General features: G+C 39.3%; 1 protein-coding gene across 2 annotated transcripts in view; it reads left to right on the top strand.

Annotated features, from left to right (window-relative positions):
* Positions 1-19,461, top strand: part of ST7 (suppression of tumorigenicity 7) — a 184,514-nt gene that overhangs the window by 143,451 nt on the left and 21,602 nt on the right. For both annotated transcript variants that reach the window (XM_021699418.1, XM_044920175.1), the window contains 2 exons: positions 2,833-2,905; positions 4,353-4,455. In XM_021699418.1, the coding sequence (XP_021555093.1) occupies positions 2,833-2,905; positions 4,353-4,455 (176 nt within the window). The remainder of the gene's footprint in view (positions 1-2,832; positions 2,906-4,352; positions 4,456-19,461) is intronic.

Here is a 19,461-nt window from a genome sequence, read left to right on the forward strand (position 1 = left end):
TAGAAACAATATTGTCATCAACATCCTTAAGGCTAAATCCTCATACAGAGTTGTGATTATTTCTCTTAGGAAAAAGTCTCAGAAGTGGAATTGCTGGGGTAGGCAAAATGTCAACGCTTTTGCTTTTATTGTCAAAGATAAGCATCATTTAAAAAAATTTGTTGTAAACAAAAACTTTATTTGAACAACAAGAAGCTTTACCTACAGGGTAACTGAGGATCAATTTCTTTAGAGTGATTCATCACTTCTTAGAGGCAACTGCCATTACCAGATAGATGAATTGTTTTGACAGAATTAAAAGGAAAACATTGAAACTATCTAAATAAACAAATTATGCAAGAATTTTTTTGCTATTTTTTATTTTTGTTAAACAGTGAGAGCAAAATAATTTACTCGAGTAAAAGAAAACAAATGGAATCAACATGCCACTAGTGGGGAATGAAGTATTTACATTTCTCCCACTTCCTATTTGATATTGATTAAAGTATATTTTTGGTTATTTAGTTTTTAAGCATTACAACTATGCACATATACCACCTTCTTTACATACAGTGAAGGAGTAGGGTTAAAAAAATTTTATGGGAAAAACGCACTATAGTAGTTGTAATGTTGCAGAATTCTGTTGCATTTTTCTAGTTGTGAATGTCCTGTTCATGGGCAAGAGGGGGCCTGGTTCTGGATTAAAGATCATTTTTGATTGGACATCTGTAGTATTTTGCAGAACACCTCAGTTGTATGTTTTTCTGCATTTCCAACTGAGTGAATATGTCACTTTGCTTGTTTAGGTAACCATCAAAACACAATCTGATCTTTCTCATTGAGAAGCCAAATCCTTAACAACAGGTTTTCTTTAATTTATCAAGTGAGGCTCCGTCTTGTGTGTTGCCAGCTTCAGATAATTATGTTCATTGTCTTCAGCCTCAACTCCTTTCTTGGACTTTTCATTGGTCCCTACTTCATGGAAAGCTGCTAGGTTGACACAGAAGGAACACAGATCACACCAAGAAGAGTGGAAACAAGCCTTGGATACTTTTTAAATAAAAAGTCTGAACTTTAAAAGAAGGTCTGAACTTTTAAGTAGAATGGTATTATCTGCAGTTTTTATTACCTTCCAATAACAATCAATGAGTGGAACCTAGTAAAGAAGATATTTGATTCTTGGATTAATTTCCCACACCAGGAAGCAGTTAAATGTTTAGATGTTGGAAAAGCAGCAAGACAAATCCATGAGTATTTGACATTCTTTTTTTCTTCTTAGTCATAAGCACGTCATTTTACACTATGCATATGGTGGTGAGATTTTGTTTGAATATAATTTATGAGATGAGGGTTACAAAGGCCTCTTTCCCTTTCAGTTCTGTATTGGTATTTTCTATGATTATTAATTTTTTATCAATGGCATTGAAATTTCCTTCAAAGAGAAATTCCTCTTGCTGGGATTGGTGATAAATACTTATTACTGTATTAGGGATTGTTTTTCTTTTATGACCTTATTTTCCTCTGTGGCTGTCTGTTGGCTAGTTATGGGACTTTCCTTTTCATTCTTACTGTAATTTTTTTAAGTTTTAATTTAAATTCCAGTTAGTTAACATACAGTGTTATATTAGTTTCAGGTGAACAATATAGTGATTGAACATTTCCATACAACACCCGGTCTCATCATCACAAGGGCACTCCTTAATCCCCATCACCTATTTCCCCAATCCCCCCACCCACCTCCCCTCTGGTAACCATCAGTTGGTTCTCCATAGTTTAGTCTGTTTCTTGGTTTGTCTTTCTCTCCTTTTTGCTTCTTTGTTTTGTTTCTTAAATTCCACCGTAATGTAATTCTTTTGAAGTTGAAAATAGCCCTGTGAAGAAACTGGCAGAGCATTCCAGGTGGTAAGAGTTTCTCCAGCCTAGAGTGGATTTGCTGCCCTGGGAATGGTCTGAATTAAGATGGCATTTCTCTGTCATAGTATATTTGGTTCAGTGTTAAAGAAATACTATCCAGTAGGAAATAGGGTTATAATTTAAACACAAATTTTTCTCCGAAAGAGACTACCCTCTTTGAATTTATCTATTCTCAGTTGTACCCTGTAGTTTTATTTCCCTTTAAACTAATTATCTATATCTGTTACCCACTCCCACCTCTCCGTGTGAAATTTTCTGTACAGACTGAGAGGAACTGTTTCTCGAAGAAACAAATTAGGCTTTATATGAATGAACAAAAATTGTATAGATTTCTAAAGATTTCACATATATATCCTTATATATAAAGATTTTTCATGTATGTTATATATAATAAATGTGTTACCTTTTCAACAAAAAACTGAATATGAACTTCTTGAAATTTAATGCAAAGGAAATCTGGTTTAAATCTGACCATTAAAAAATAATTTATTTAGGTGTGTTTTTTTTTTTAAAAAAAGATCCAGGTAATATTTTTTCTTCACATTAGTATTTCATACGCCTGTTGAGAACTTTTTATGAGAGACATAGAGGTCCTAATCTGCCTTTTATGATATCAAGGGCATTCCTGTAACATTTAAATTTATAGCTATTGTCTGATTAATTAAGCTCAATACATGAAAATCCATGTCTTAAATAGAAGATGATTGCTCAAGAGTCAGGCTGGTGGATTTTAAACATGAATTATTCACAAAAATATGAATTACCCTTAGTTTCACATACTACCCTGCTACATAAGAAGCAGCTGTGTATTGTATGCATTAAAATATTCTTAATTTATGCTTTGTTAGACTTACATGATTAAAATGCTAGTGGATTAAAAATAATTGCTCTTTATTTCTGCAAACTTCTAAGAGTTTCTACTTTCTTTTTCTCTAACAGATATAAGCTTACCAAAGTCGGCAACAATATGCTATACAGCTGCCTTGCTCAAAGCAAGGGCTGTCTCTGACAAGTAAGTGGAGAATGGCTTGGGCGGTACTAAATGTCTGACCCGACTGAAGGAGGTGTGTTGCCTCTGAGGGCTTTCTCTGGAAGTTTCTCTTAGTCTTTGAGACCCCTGCTTATGAGCATGCATTTTCTAAAACCTGCTGATCTTTTCTTTCACTACTAGAAGGAGGGAATATATATCCCCAGGTTTTGTAAGGGTGTGGTGGGTCCCTAAAGAGGGATTTATGTGAAATTCCATACCTCTGAGGTGACTTTTTTTTTTTTTTTTGCCAGACAGTAGATACCGAAAGGCCTGCTTGGGACTTACACAAAATGCCTTCCTTTTATTCATTTTTTTGCGTATTCCTCTTCCTTCAGCAGTCCAAGACTGGGCAGTAGTCCTAACAAACACGTGAGATGCAGAGGGGTTGATCATCTCCCATTCTTTGACTCCTCAGTTCCCAATTAACCCCCCATCCAGGGTCCGTTTGCTTTGAGTTGTCATCTCAGTGGGACATTTGCCCCTTTTATTCAGGCAGGTGACTTTGGCATAGAGAATTTCCATACACATCCGAGATGACTGGCAGGTGAAAGAGAACAGTTGGCTTCACTGTTCTTGAGTTCACAAATGCTTACGTTTCCCCAATACAATCCCTCTGAAGCACTGAAAAGCAGAAAACAGGAAAAGAAAACAGCCTCTGCTCTGTCAGACAGGTTTGCTGTTAAGTGTGTGTGCACTTCAAGACCGAAGTAATTTTCTTTCATTCTTTTTTATCCTGTAGATCGCCAGTACCTACTGCAACATCTTTTCTCCCTACACAGCGACTCCAGCTTGGGAGGGCAGGGCCAGGGTTGTCACAGCTTCCCCTGTGGTGTCTGCCTGCCAAGCACAGCTCTGGAGTTAGCCCTGGGTGTGAGGTGAGAAAGAGATTGCATGGTCTGGTTTTTTTCATTCACTTGGGCAGGTGTCCCGCCCGCAGTTTGGGCACGCACACCCCCCTGCCGGAACGGCCCCAAGCAGGCTGGCCTGTGGTGGAAGCTGCGTCGCAGCACTGACATTGGGTTGGGAGCCTCCTTTAAAATTCTCCCCAGTTCTGTTTTTAACCACGTACGCTCTTCTGTAACCTAGTTTTCTCTTTTTCCTACACTGTCTGCCCTCGTCAGTCCTACCCCCTCCCCTGACCTAAGCAGGTACCTCATAGAAAATTTAGACTAGCTATTTAGACAGAGAGACTTGACAGCTGAATTTAATTCCTGCCAAGATTAGATGCAAGCACGCTTTCTGCTTCTGCTGGGGTTTTTGTTGGCCTCGGTCTGAGGGGTCACTCAGAGGTTCCGTGTAGTGGAGGTTTGGAGAGCTCATGCCATTGGCTCGCTGTGGTTTTTATGGGCCCTTGACGTGTAGACGCCTTTCCGGGTTGATGCCCAAGCAGTGGTCCCAACTGGATGGTGTTTGTCTTTCTGCTTTTCAGATTCTCTCCCGAGGCTGCATCTCGGCGGGGGCTGAGCACAGCAGAGATGAATGCAGTAGAGGCCATTCATAGAGCTGTGGAATTCAATCCTCACGTGCCAAAAGTGAGTCTGTGGAATCCCCACAGGAACTCGTTATGATAGCAGAGAGTGTTCGGTGACCACAATATCATGTCTCGAATACACCCAGTATAAAAAAGTGAATTGCGGCCAATGAACATTGAGGCCCTATATAGTCCATGGTTAGCTTCATTTTTAAGCAAAAGGTACATTCAATAGGCTTTGTGCCGATTTGGGGGCTTTCTGTAATTGGGGTAAATTGATAGACCTGGCTTAGGCAGGTCAGGCCAGGAAGCCTGAAGTTGGCAAAATACAGAGATCCCAAGAGTATTGATGCATTTGATAGGAATTTCACACCAGTTACAATCTTACTTAGACCCAACTCGGGAAATGAACCTGGTTTTGAATATAAATGGTAAAAAAAAAATACTGATTAAGACGTTCTGAGTGCTTTGTGAGTGCCATTTTAGGAGGAATATGTAGTAGGAAATGTTTGTCTTAATTGTTAACCACATGATTGACCAATTTATAAATACCCAGTATTTCCCATATATTTATTTTCCTGAATTTGATTTTAAAAGGGAGTCAAATCACGATAGAGGATATTTCTATAATCTTTTATTTAGGAGATGGATGTGTATTTATGATTTACCTATATTTGAGTACCTGCTATGTGATAGGCACCTTGCTGAGTGCTATTTTCAGTTTCTCAGTGTTATAAAGCACATTTTGAGCTTTGGGAAACTATTCATACAGGGTACCACAGGCATAGATTTCTTTCAAATTTCTGAGGAAGACTTTCACTGGTGAAAAATGACAAAGGAAGGCTATTTTGTTTTCTTGCAGTACTGTAGCAAGAGGGTGGTGTATGTGTGCATGTATGTGTGTATGTGAGGATTTGTAGAGTTACCTACTTTAATTTATTTTGTTGATATTCACAGTGACAGAGATAGGTGACCTAACATCATTTCTGAGCTTTGACTCAGGTCATGCTCATTTTCTCACAAAACAGAAATCTGAAGAATGGTGCACAGTGCCACAGTTAGTGAAGGATATAGTTATCCACTCTAGTTCCAGTGGATAATGACCAACATAGTACTTGTAGACTTAGGTATCATAGATAGGGTGGTATAACATCTCTTTATTTAATGTATTTCTGGCTAAGTTAAAAATGTTTGTTCAAATTTGATTAAAATTTAAAGCTAATCATGAAAATATTGTCCTGAATTACAGTCAACTTAGGTCATCAATTAATATCTATTGAATGCTATATTCAATACAGAGTTATTCTATGAGTATAAATAAGCTCTTCTAGAAGTAGCATTGAGCAGTAGAGTCCTAGAAAAAACTTGGGTTCAAGTTCTGGCTCTGTCATTTATTAGCCATGGGAGGTGGGGGCTTAGCATCTCTGAACTCAAAGTTTTCCCTCATTTTTTCAAATGACGATAAAAATATAAACCTTACCTTCTGTGATAAAGACCAAGTGAGATAATATAGTCAAAGTGCTTTGAAAAATTGAACATCATATGTTCATAAAATATTAAAATTGATATTGGACTTGTTGGCGGCCCCTCAAATCTGGAAACTGGGTCCTAACTCTTCCAGTTTTAGCAGAGCTTTGTAATCTTAGTGCATGAGATAGGAAACTGGTACTTGCTGGTTAGATATTTTAGTTGAAGCTGTAGTATAATTCTATGATAAGGGTCTTAAATGGTTGATTGAGCTTCTAGAAGAGAATTAAAAGCCCTAAGAAATAGTTTAAGGCTACCTAGGAAGAATTTGACTCAGTCAGCTAGCACTCTACCTGCAAAATAGAATTCTTTTTAAAAGTGGGAACATTTGAAATATTTGATTTCACTCTACTCTTTAATTGTTGACTGGAGAAAAGATAGGTATACCGATTCTCTACACTTTGCTTTGTTGGTGATTGTGCTGAGGGAAAACTTGTTTCTAGATCGTCTTCATCTATTGACATTGCCATGGGGAAAAGGCCCTGTGAATCACTGTTCAGAATTATGTCCAGAATTAACCACAAACCTCTGGTACGTACGTGTACTATTTGCAGGCTGTTATAAACATCCTTTATACATGACCTATTTCTTGGGCTGCTTGCTAATACTTTAGTAAACACACACACACACACTGGTGCCTTTTCAGGCAGAAGGTAGGCTTAATTCTAATGAGACATCAGTGAAAGATATAAACTCTTAGACTCTTGGTGTAAGAAGGGACCTCAGAGATCATCTAGGACACCTTCCCATCCTCAGCTTGAATCTCTCCTCATAATGATATTGTGATGATTATTTTTAATATTGGTTTTTATTGCATGTTTACTGTGTGCCAAGCACAGTACTAAGTGAACTACATATGCCTCTCATTTATTTTGCATAACAACACTGTGAGGTGTATCAGACTATTAGCCCTGCTACACAGATGAAGGCATTGCAGGTCTGGAGAGGTTAAGTGACCTGCTCACGGTCACACAGCTAGTAAATGACAGAGCCTGAACTGGTTCTGGGTTCTCAAACCCTTCAATATCACCCTCCACAGCCCCCCCCACCATCCCACCAAGTTGCGGACCAGCCTAGACTTGAAGCCTTCAAATGATGGCGGGCACGTGACTTCCCAAGGCACTCATGGACAATTCATATTTCCTCAAGATACTCTCCTATTTTAAACACTTCCTTGCCTTCTTTTTCTCTATCACAGGAAGTCGTCAGTGGCCTACCACAGGAATTTTCAGCAACTACATGCCGTTTTACCCAATTATAGTCTGTTAGAAGGAGAAAAAATACCAGATAAAATAGCTGAGAACTGCCTTCCATGAATGTCAGCTTAGGTCTGTCTGGTATTCTATTAAGCAGAGGTACATAGTTAATATTTCAACATCCAGTGGAGAAATACCAATTATTTACTCCAGGAGGGTTACTCTTAGGAACACTCTTCACCTGCAAATGTGCAGAGTAGGGAGTCTCTCTCCTAAACACACCTCAGGACCAGGAAGTAAATAAAAACTAGTAAAAAGCCGTGGGCCTCTATTCTGAAGGGAGCCTTTTAAGTAGTCAGGTATATCTAAAACACAAGGATTTCTGAGGCTTTCGATTGCAGCAGATTATAAGGAGGAAGCAGCCCGTAGGCTCATTATTATAAACTGAATTGTGTGACTCCCCTCCTGAGGAACCGCAGCTGCGTCCCCAACCCTACAAAGGAGGATACAAACTACTTGAAAGGTTCTTCAGCATCCTTTAAAATATGACCCAACTTGTTTTTCAGTTTTTCTAGCTACTTCCAACAGTCTGTTTATTGTTCCAGAGACGTTCTCCTCCTCTTCCCTCTTTGCTTCCTCTGAGGATATCCTACTCATCCTTCACCCCAACCAGTAAAAGTCACCACCGGGAAACCTGTTCATTCCTCATCCCAGAATCAGTCTCTCCCCTCTGTGATCTCTCACTACCGTGAATTGATTACAGAATTACTCTTTTCCCCTTTTTGAGGATGACTAGTGGTTTTAGGATCTTAATGATGCTGCTGTTTTCTAAGAACTGGGTACATGGTTCAAAAAGATGAAATCTCTAAACCATTAGAGGATGTTTTCCATTTAATGATATTAAAATAAGAGCTTTGAATTTAAAGGGAATATTCTTCATTTTTTAAAGAAAATTTCACTTAAGTTGCTGGACAAATGAAGGGCCATGCTCATCTCTGTTCTATATCTTCATCTGTATATTGTTATAGTTTATTGGATTTTTTTGTTTTAGCTTTTCCTTCTGCTTTCCCTGCAAATATGCTTCCCCGCCTACCCTGATCTATTTTGTTTCCTTTGCAGCACAGGAGCCTTTTATTTTGATGTAGTCCCACTTGTTTTTTTTTGCTTTTGGTGTCTATGCTTTTGGTGTCCTAGCCAAGAAATCATTAGCAATGTCGAGATTTACATGGGAGGATGGTGTTTTTCTCTCAGTGATTCATCACTCTGCAAGGATCACTGATGCTACATACTCTTAGTATGCTGTATCTACACTGCAAGTCTTTCCCTGTGAAGAGACCCCTTTTCGGTTTAGAGGATGTTTCATTAACTCCTTCGGGGTGCTAAAGATAAATTTCATTTTCTGACACATTTCCAAAACAAGACTAACTTACTGGTTTGTTACAGACAGTATTAGATTTTGTTTTTTCCCTCTCTAGTGGTGGTATAAAAATAAATTTCTTTCTATATTAGAAGAAAGTATAAAGAAATTTTTCATAGTCCTATCATCTAATCCGATTTAAGACTCTTTCTAGCCTTATTTTCCCATGCATTTTTAATACTTAGGAATCATAGTCACACAGCATATACATTTTTAAAAAAATTAACCTGGGGCTCTAAACTTGAATTTTGTGGTTGGGTATTGGGGGGTATATTTACTTTTTTTGGAGGAGGATCATCAGATTTTCATGGTTCTTTGACCTTAAAAAGGCTATCTTCTAACTTAACGTTAAAGTCCAAGTCTTTTAGCCCTGTGCCTTCAAACACTCTAAAATATTCTCAGTAACTGTTTTCTGGATGATTTACTTCCTTATTTTTTATCATAAATAATACATATCATGAAATCTACCTTCTTAATAAATTTTTAAGTATGAAGTATAGTATTGTTAACTGTATGCACGTGGTTGTTAGAACTTTTTCATCTTGCATGTCTGAAACCCCATACTCATTGAACCAGGACCTCTCCACTTCTCCTTCCTCCTCCCAGCCCCGGGTAACCACTGTTCCACTTTATGCTTTTATGAGTTTGAACACTTTAGATATGTCACATTGGTGGAATCATGCAGTATTTGTCCTGTGACTGGCTTATCTCACCTAGCATAATGTCCTCCAGGTTCATCCATGTCACAGCACAGGACAGGATTCCTTTCTTTAAGGCTGAATAATATTCCATTGTGTGTGTATATCACATTTTCTTTATCCATTCATCTGTTGATGTAAATTTAGGTTGTTTCTACTTTTTTGGCTATTGTGAATAATGCTGCAATAAACATCAGAGAGCAAATACCTCTTCAAGATCTTGTTTTCAGTTCTTTTGGCTGAATACCCACAGTGGCATTGCTGGATCATGTGGCAGTATTATGTTAATTAATTAATTAATTTTTTTAGACTTTACTTATTTATTTGACAGAGAGTGCGCACAAGCATGGGGAGCGGCAGGCAGAGGGAGAGGGAGAAGCAGGCTCCCCACTGAGCAGAGAGCCCGACATGGGGCTCAATCCCAGGACCCTGGGATCATGACCTGAGCCGAAGGCAGCCACCCAACTAACTGAGCCACCCAGGGACCCCACTATTTTAATTTTTTGAGGAACCTCCATACTGTTTTGCACAGTGGCTGCACCAGTTTTCATTCCCACTAACAGTGCACAGGGGTTCCAGTTTCTCCACTTTCTCACTAACACTTGTTATAGTCTTTTTTTTTTTTTCTTTTTTTGACAATGGCCTCACACATCCTAACTTGTATGAGATGATATCTATTGTGGTTTTGATTTATACTTCCCTGATAATTTGTGATGTTGAGCATCTTTTTTTTTTTTTGAGAGAGTGAGTGTGAGTGAGTTGGGGGAGGGGCAGAGGGGGAGGGGGAGAGAGAGAATCTTAAGTAGGCTCCACGCCTAGTGGGGAACCTGATGTGTGGGGCTCCATCTCACAACCCTGAGATCATGATGTGAGCTGAAATCAAGAGTCAGATGCTTAACTGACTGAGCCACCCAGGCACCCCTGAGCATCTTTTCATGTACCTGTTGGCCATCTGTATGTCTTCTTTGGAGAAATGGCTGTTCATGTCTTTTGCCCATTTATTGTTCAAGTTATTTTGTTTTGTTTTGTTTGTTTGCTATTTAAATTGTAGGAGTTTCCTGTATATCTTGGATGTTAACCCCTTATCAAATGTATAGTCTAATATTTTCTCCCATTCCATAGGTTACTTTTCCACTCTGTTGTTTTCTATGCTGCACAGAGGCTCTTTATTTTGATATAGTCCCACTTACCTATTTTTACTTCTGTTGTCTATGCGATTGGTGTCCTATCCAAGAAATTGTTGCCAAGACCAGTGTTATGAAGCTTCTCCCTATATTTACTTCTAGGGGTTTTATAGTTTCAGGTCTTACATTTAAATCTTTAATGCATTTTGAGTTGGTTTTTGTGTATTGTTTAAGATAAAGGTCCATTTTCATTCTTGTGCATGTGGAATCCAGTTTTCCTCGCATTATTTATTGAAGAGAATGATTTAATTCTTGTGTCCTCTGTTGCAGACATCAGGTGGTCAACTATAATAGCAAACCTTTTGGTCATAAAGATATTTTGGTGTTTATCTATTTAGCATAGATATACAGAATGAGAATTACTGAGTAACATATAGAAGCACTTCAGGGCTCTTAATGTTTATTGCCAGATGCTCACCAAAAAAAGATTGTAGTAGTTTACACCTCCATCAGCAGGTAATGCCTTCTTTACCATTTTCTCGCACCCTCACCAGCATTGAGCAATCTGTTTAAAACAGAAAAAAGAAAGAAGGAAAACAAAAAAATAATTATGATTTCATTGGGTACAAATGGAATTCTGTTCTTTAGTTGGCGTTTCTTTGCCACTACTAGTAAGGTGGAACATTGTTAGCCATGTGTGTTTATTCTTTTCTGAATTGTCAGGCCCATTATGTAGACTTCCTGTTCTTACCGGGAAAACATATTAACGTAATGATAGAGCAAGAGGTAGCGACATCAGGTAGGCAGACCTGTGAAGTGTCATTAACAGGGTCCAGAAGTACTTGAAACAAGGACTCTCACTACTTCTTGTCCATGGCCCAAAGGGAACCATGGGAAGGGAGAGTTGATTAGCTCCCTGCCTGTTTCCTTTCTGATAAAATGGGTATAAAAATAAAAGCTTCATAGGTCTGAGGAAATGTAAATGGAATTACATTGTGTAACTCATCCAGTACCTAGTAGGCACTTGGACATGTGTTGGGCCTTCGTCATCTTTTCCCTGGTACTTTCAGCTCTATTTCTGCTATTGCTGGCTGGGCTACAATAGACACTGCCTAGAAAAATGCATTAATAAGTACTTTTGAAACATCCTAGTGTAAGAAGGACAACTAGAGAGTTTAACAGTGGCACTGCATTGCCCCTGACCTTGAGTACCCACAGCGTCCCTTTAGGCCTACAGATTTGAGGGGAGGCTCTAGCATGCTCTGGCTTACAGCTGTTGTCTTCCAGAATTCCCAGTTTGTAACTTTCGGTAAGTCCGTTGCTTATGGTTGATTAGAAGTTACCTGTTTCCGACCTCTGTCTCCTATTTTTTTTTTTCTGGAATGCCACCAAAACAACAATGACAAGTAACTAATAATGATTTTTTTAGAGCAGTAAACATTTTTTTCCCTCCTAATACAATCTTATATGAAGCCTTAATGAACAAAGCAAGTAGACATAGAACTGCTATGGTTGAAACTGGGATGAGAAAGCAGGTAGCCCAGCAACCCCAAGGCACCTGTACATACAGTTTAGAAAAGAACAGAAGCCTATGACCAGTCACTACCACTACAGGAAAATCCCAAGCATGTGAGGTCCCACCCATAGAACTGGAGGCTCCACACCCATTCTGATGAGCAGCAGAGGGCTGAGGGAGCCCCAAGGGCTTGAGATGCCTGAGTGTTGTCGGTGGAGACATTGAGGGGAAAAAAATCACCAGCACCAATGCAGGGAAAGCTTTCATCTTCATCTTGCCTAAAATACCAGCACTAGGAAGCCATGGGCTCTTCCTACTGGCCCCACATCGGGGTGCAGTGGGCAGTCCCTGAGTGTGCTGGGGGGAGGGAGCTTGCTGTGTTCGTGAAGCTCCTTTTACCAGCCGGACAGCCCAGGCTTGACATGGTATTGACAGGAGGATCCAGCCTAATAGATACATAGTTTTTAAATTCTCAGTCTCAGTGTGGAAAGTCATGAGAAAATAGGAAAGAATGAAAAATGTTGTGACAGAAATACATTCCCAGTAAAAATTTACATTTTTTAAAAAAAGCTCATCTAATGTTAATCTAGAAACTCTTATTTCATGGGGATTTTAAGAGGCTTGTGGGAGAAAACATCCTGGTCATTGTATATGCTAATGGAGTGTCCACAGGACCTTGTTAGAGTGATGGAAATTCTATTTCATGCAGACACTAGTGCAATCCTCCCTTTATGTCTTGGTAGAGCTGATTGACAGAGTATAAAATTGCTTTTTAATCCAATTTAGGAAACAAAACATGTAGTGGGTTTTAGCATTTAAAAATGCTTGAAGCTTGGACACAGAAACTCAAAATATTCTGGCAGATTGTGATACTGTGTATCAATGGTACATTTCAGAAATATTATTTCAATATAAGTTTCTTTGAATTGAGTCATATTTTGTTCCAAAGCTTTTTTGGATTAGAATAAGGAGAATGTATTGTGGAAATATGACCCAGAGGAAAGTGAGCAGAAACCAGTTTTTAGCCACATTTCTCAGGAATAGACAGTTTCTAAAAGATCTCTTTCTTTAACAAAAAGCAGTATAGCTGCCCCACCAAGCCCACTGCCATCATGGCCAGCCTACCTAGGTCATCCGATCCTTTGGCCTCTTGTCAAAGCCCATCCGGTTTCATCTCTCCTCAGTGTTCTGTCCCACTGACCACTTTTTCTACCTCAGGGCCATCTTGGCTCCGTACTGCGTGCTCTCTGGGTCACTCCTGCATTTCGGGGCACTCTCCTCCTACATCGTTTCCTCCCCTGCCCATCCCTGTGATTGGTCCTCTGGGAACATCATTCACTACCCACCGTTTTCTTGCTTGAAGCTCTTCTGGGAGATCTCCTGTGCTCCTGCTGCTTCAGCTTCTGCCTCTCCCTGCACAAACAAATCCCTGTGTCCAGCTTCTCTTCCGGGCTCCAGACCTGCACACCCAGCTGCCTTCAGGCCATGCCTCCAAGCACTTCCGCTGTCCTCTGGTGTCTTATATCAGCTAACTATCTCAGATTACTCTAGTTTCCTAAACTAGAAATTTCACAGTCCCCCTTAATGCCTTTTCTTGCCGTCAGATTCAGCCAGGCGCCAAGTCCTGGGGAAGCCCTCCTCGGTTTAGTCACCCCTCACCCAGACCATGACAGAAGCTTTTTAAGACTTTTCTAATTTCAGTCTCTTGTCCACTTGACTTGTCCCTTTCTTTCAAAACCACTGGTGGTACCAGCTCACTTCCCAACTGCCTGCTACAGCAGATTTCAAACTGTCTTCCTAGGAGCCATAAGGATTCCTCGGACCTCTATTAGCTCCCTCCCCCAGGGTCCCCCCCCCCACTTTGTTTTATATCAATTTCACGTATTCTGTTTTAAGTTGCTCTTTTTCTTTTGAACATTTTTTTTTTCTGTTTCTCAAAGTTTGAAAACTATGGAATAACTCAGACCGGAGGTCAGACTCTGGAGCATAGGACGGAACTACTTTTACAGTCTACTTTTCCTGCTTCCCTTGGAGAGTAGCGTACAACCGGAGTTCCAGTGCAGTTTCTGGTACATACCATTTGTGCGACCCTGGTCAAGCTACTTAACTTCCCAAAGCCTTTATTTTTCCATCTGTAAAATAAGAATCCTAATCCCTCACAGAGTTGTAAGGAGTATCTGAGCGAATACTTGACACCTGTTAGTGCTTGGTCAGTGTTGGGACTGCCTATCATGTTAGGACTTAAGCACCTTAAGATTATAAGCACAATATGCCCTTTGATGCTTTGCTGCCACTGCCCAGCCTTGCAGTGGCTTCTGCCTCCCCTCATCTTTGTAGGTGAACTAATTTAATTAATAATAAGACTGACTCATACTTTCCTTTTTCTGTGAAACCTTCTCAGAGACAGTACCCCTCATTTGCTTCCTCAGTACTTAGTCAAGTTGACCCTTGAACAATGCAGGAGGTAAGCATGCCAACCCCCCCCCACGTAGTTGAAAATCCCATTATAACTTTTGACTCCCTAAAAACTTAACTACTGATAGCCTACTGCTACTAACTGGAAGCCTTACTGATAACATAAAGTTGAATAATAATATATTTTGTATGTTATATGTATTATATACTATATTCTTACAATGAAGTAAGCTAGAGAAAAGAATGTTAAGAAAATCATAAGAGAAGATATGTTTATAGTATTGTACTGCATTTGTTGGAAAAAAAAAAAATCCACCGGGCACTTGGGTGGTACAGTCATTTAAGCATCTGACTCTTGGTTTCAGATCAGGTCCTGATCTCAGGGTCGTGGGATTGAGCCCTGTGTTGGGCTCTGTACTCAGCGCGGAGTCTGCTTGATATTCATTCTCCCTCTACGTCTGTGCCTCCTGCTCGCATTCTTCTCTTTCTCTCAAATAAATAAATAAATCTTTAAAAAAATCTGCATATAAGTGGACCCACACAGTTCATTTCCACATTGTTCAAGGGTCAACTGTATATACCTCTTACTAAGGCAGTCATCATGTTGAATTTTATTGTTTCTTTGTCTTCACACACACACACACACACACACACACACGCTTCTACAAAGATTAGGGATCATCAGGATAGGGACCTGACCAATTCATGTCCATGCCCTTGGCGTGTCCTTAAGGTAAACTGTGGGTGCTGCCATGGGTGTGTCATTATACTACACCATGATCTCTCCTAAGTCTTTGCTTGGGATGCACTGTGGACACTCCTGTGGTTTTTGAATGAAGCACAGTAACTGATGAATAGAGCAGTGAGCCAGCAAGCAGTGGTTATCTTGTACGGAGGCCCCCTGAGTGGTACCACAGATCACCAGGTGTAACTTGGCAGTTCAGCTTTGCATTGTGCTTGTTTCCAGATTGGTTAGTGACCCCCCAGTAGCCAGTTCTTTTCAGCCGATCTGCCACTGCTGTAAAATTGCTGAAGTATTTTACGTAAAAACAGATTCAATTATTTGTGGGACATACATACACAAAAAATACAACTTATCTCCACAGTAATATAAACATTTCATTTTTTTGTTAGTAAAAATAGCTACCATTTCATGAACACGTATGTGCTAGGTACTGTGTGAATGCTTTACATATATTATCCTACATAATCTTCAACAGTTAAAATTGGCAAGATGTGTATTTTTATTATTCTAACAGATGAGCGGGCTGAGGTTGGAGGAAATTAATTTATCCAGGGTCTCAGAGTGGAACAGTAGGGCTGGGATTCAAACAGTGGGTCAAAATGGCCGAGGGTGTATGAGAGCAGGGGAGGCAGGGAACCGTGATTCTGCGTATTTCAGTCCCAGCCCAGCATGCCTCAAGAGAGCCATGGTTACTTGTGGTATTTTTGTCCTATTCCAGCGTGTGTCTTATTGAGTCCAGGGAGTAGGCAACATTGAGACTCAAAATATGTAGCTTGTCTTCCAAATAGGACTAATTTTATTCTCTGAACTCTTTACTGATAGATATTTTTAAAGTATCCATTCTGGGCTTTCAGCCTCTTTCCTACCCAGTTGTACCAAAGCGCTGTAAACATACAAAAATTGCTGTCTCTGGTTATCTTTTATTTCATTTGTGTGGCTTGTTTTTTTCATGTTTTTGTTGCAAGTCTAGAAAATATGTTTGTATTACATGTACACATACACACACATGCACATATATACATATATATATAGAGAAATAAAAATGACTTATTATAGAAAACTTGGAAAGCACCAAAAAAGCACAAAAGAAATTAATCTCCCGTAAAATCAAATATTTAACCACCATTAACATTCAGTCTGTGACTTTACAGTGTTTTAATGCACATATCTATTTTTTTTAGGTACCAAAATAATAATCTGTATGGTACCCTTACTTTTTCTTCATTTACTAATAGATCATGAACATTTTCTCACGCTAATATTCTTCCACTACCTGATTTTTTGGGAGGAACCTGATAGCCATCATCCAAATGTGCTAAAATTTACCTAAATGTGTTGAATTTACCTAAATTTAGCTAAGTGTGCTAAAATTAACCTGTATTTGCTTATTTTGTTTGTTCCCATTTTTTTTTCCCTAATGATTTCATATGACTTCTATTGTTGGTATTGTAAAAATCCAAAAAAAGGGGTATGAATTCATTCCTGGACATTAATGTCTATGTGAAGGTTAACTTTGGGATTATTTTCACTCAAATTGTTAGAGAATTTTAAGACCTTAGTAGAAGAGCATTGAGCAGTCACCTGGGGTAGCCTCCTGACAGGTGAGCCAGCCTCTCTTAAATATGTCCATACTACTCAGCTCCTCTTTCTATGTTCTGACTTTGTATGTTCCTATGGACATAAGGAACTAGATTCTGACAAATAGATTTTGAAAGTTGCTTCCGAAACCTTTAGAAGCTATACTTCAAGATCAATGTGATTTGAGAATCTGGAAGGAAGTTAGAGGCAGGGTAGCAGGCAAGATAGCACGGAATGCTGGCCTAGCTAATAGAAGCCAAATAATTATTACAGACTGGCAGAGAGTGTTCTCTGATTTGCAAGCTACAGTTATTCTAATTGATTTCTGCATACTTGTGGATAGGGATCTGCCCTCTTCCATTTATTTTTCTCTTGACAAGTAAGATGTGAAATGTTGTTCCATGCCTTTCTAATTTAAACATTGCACATGTTGAGAACTGATCTTGCCAGCCATTTTTAAGCCTGGCCAAAAACATAACAGATTGTTGTTATTAGCCTTCGTCATCTGGTTAGAGCCAACATTTTGTTTGGAACTATACTGGAGTATAAATCTCCTTTATAGGCATAACCTATTTCTGCCATCAAGCAAATTCAATGAGAAGGTAACTGAGTGTCCTTGGTGAGTTGCTCTGGTTAGCATCATGAGGCTGATTAGAGCAAGGATGCTCATTTTGAGAGACTTCTTAGGAAGCGAGATTCATGTTCTTGAGGATCTTATGATTCAGCTGAGGGAAAAGATGCACAAATAACTAATACAAGGCAATGTATGAAAAGTACACATACACAAAGATCAGAGGCTGCTTAGAGGAAAAACAAAGCATTACCTCACGGCCTGATTTTAGGGCTGTGGACGATGATGTCCTTGAGGCCATATGCAGCACATTGAGCCTGCAAGCTGAGTAAACCATCTGTCTCACACACATGTGTACTATTTTCCAAGTATATTTAGATGCTCTGATGGCCAGTGATGCTTTTATTTTTTATTTATTTATTTATTTTTTAAAGATTTTATTTTTATTTATTTGAGAGAGAGAATGAGATAGAGAGAGAGCATGAGAGGGGGGAGGGTCAGAGGGAGAAGCAGACTCCCTGCCGAGCAGGGAGCCCGATGCGGGACTCGATCCCGGGACTCCAGGATCATAACCCGAGCTGAAGGCAGTCGCTTAACCAACTGAGCCACCCAGGCGCCCCAGTGATGCTTTTAAATGAATTCCTGTTTTATTACATTTATTGTAGCTTTTTGCCATATTATGTATTTTCAGTTAATACTATAATAATAATTCCTACCATAGGTGTCTATAAAATTTTTTCATGTTAAAAATTATTTTAGTTACTTGAAGATTGGAAACTTCCATTGTCTACAGCAGTGCTTTCCCATAGAACTTTCTGTGCTAACAGAAATGTCTCTGCGTTGTCCAGTATAGTAGTCATTAACTACATGCCTCACTTGAGGACTTGAAATATGGCTAGTGGAACTGAGAAACTGAATTTTTTATTTTATTTTATTTTAATTGATTTAAATTCAGATAGTCACATGTGGTAGAGGTTACCATATTGGATAATGCAGATCTATTATATCTATTCTAATTATAAAATTATATAAGTAATTTTCTACACCCCATACACACAAGTTTTCTCTGCCCTGCCCCCTCTGTTTCAAGTCTACCCACAAATGTGGGCCTACCCACTTCTTCTCAGAGGCCCCTATTCCTGAAGGTTCCTTAGGCCAAGAGAAGAGTTCTCTTATAGATGCTTAATGAAATGACTTTGAGAGACTTTCCTAATCATAGAAATAAAAGGAATGGTAGTTTATACTGTTCTTTCAGCCACCATCTTATTCTCAGGGACTTGAAGAGATTTCTGTATACCTGGGACACATGCACTAATGGTTTTCATATTTAGTTGTTTCAGAGTTCATACAGCATGTTCTTTCTTTAAAAATTGACTATTTGGTAGGCAAGTCTTACTCTAGGGCTTTTACTAGGCAAGAAAATTTCCCTGTCCTTTGTTCTCCTGATGATTATTAAGAGTAACTGCATGATCTTTCTTCTCTTACTCTGAAACAATTAATACAATTTATAGCACTTAACAGGTTATATGTCTTTCCCATGACTCATTGCCTTGGAGTCTTTTAAGATCATCATGGGCGGTGGCAACATAGAGTATAATCGCTTCGATTAAGGTAACAAGATCACGAGAGGATAGTCAAATATCTCTGAACGTAAAATTCACCCTTATATTTATATTATGGTTGCTATTCATTATAAATGTAGTGCCGGTTGGATTCCTAGGTAACTCAAAATTGTAATTTTTCCCAAAAGGTTTTTGTTCTGCACTGTTTCAAAACAAGATGAAGGAGGAAGGCAGTGACTTGTAGAATTCAAAAAGGGATCTGACCAAAAAGTCCTCTTGGAACTCATCCTTGAGGAGTTCCCATTGGAGTAATCACCACCTTCATGGAATGGTCTGGGAAGAGGCCATCCAATGGAGGTCTTCCTGTCGACGGAGGGCCCTCTATTCCCACGCTCCCCACCCCCTCACCGCCAAGTGTGATGGCTATATCACTCTTCTCTGCTGCACTCTCGATAGGCTCTCTCACTTTTTTGAGGCCTGAGGCTTAGAGATTTTTTTCAGATACCAGACCCAAAGTGAGGAAAGTTTCATTTGCTGAACCAAGAGGCCAGAGTGTGTCCTCCTGGTTCCTGCTAAGCAAGTACATCCCGATAGCAGATATGCCAACAGGAGAGGAAGCTTAAAGGCACCTGCACGCAGTGTGCAAAGCACATAAAGCCACATGAGATAACAGAACACGGAGAGGTGTACCATCATCTCCATTCTGTGTAGCAGGATT

Source organism: Neomonachus schauinslandi, chromosome 12, assembly GCF_002201575.2.
Source record: "Neomonachus schauinslandi chromosome 12, ASM220157v2, whole genome shotgun sequence".
NCBI classification, from domain to species: Eukaryota; Metazoa; Chordata; class Mammalia; order Carnivora; family Phocidae; genus Neomonachus; species Neomonachus schauinslandi.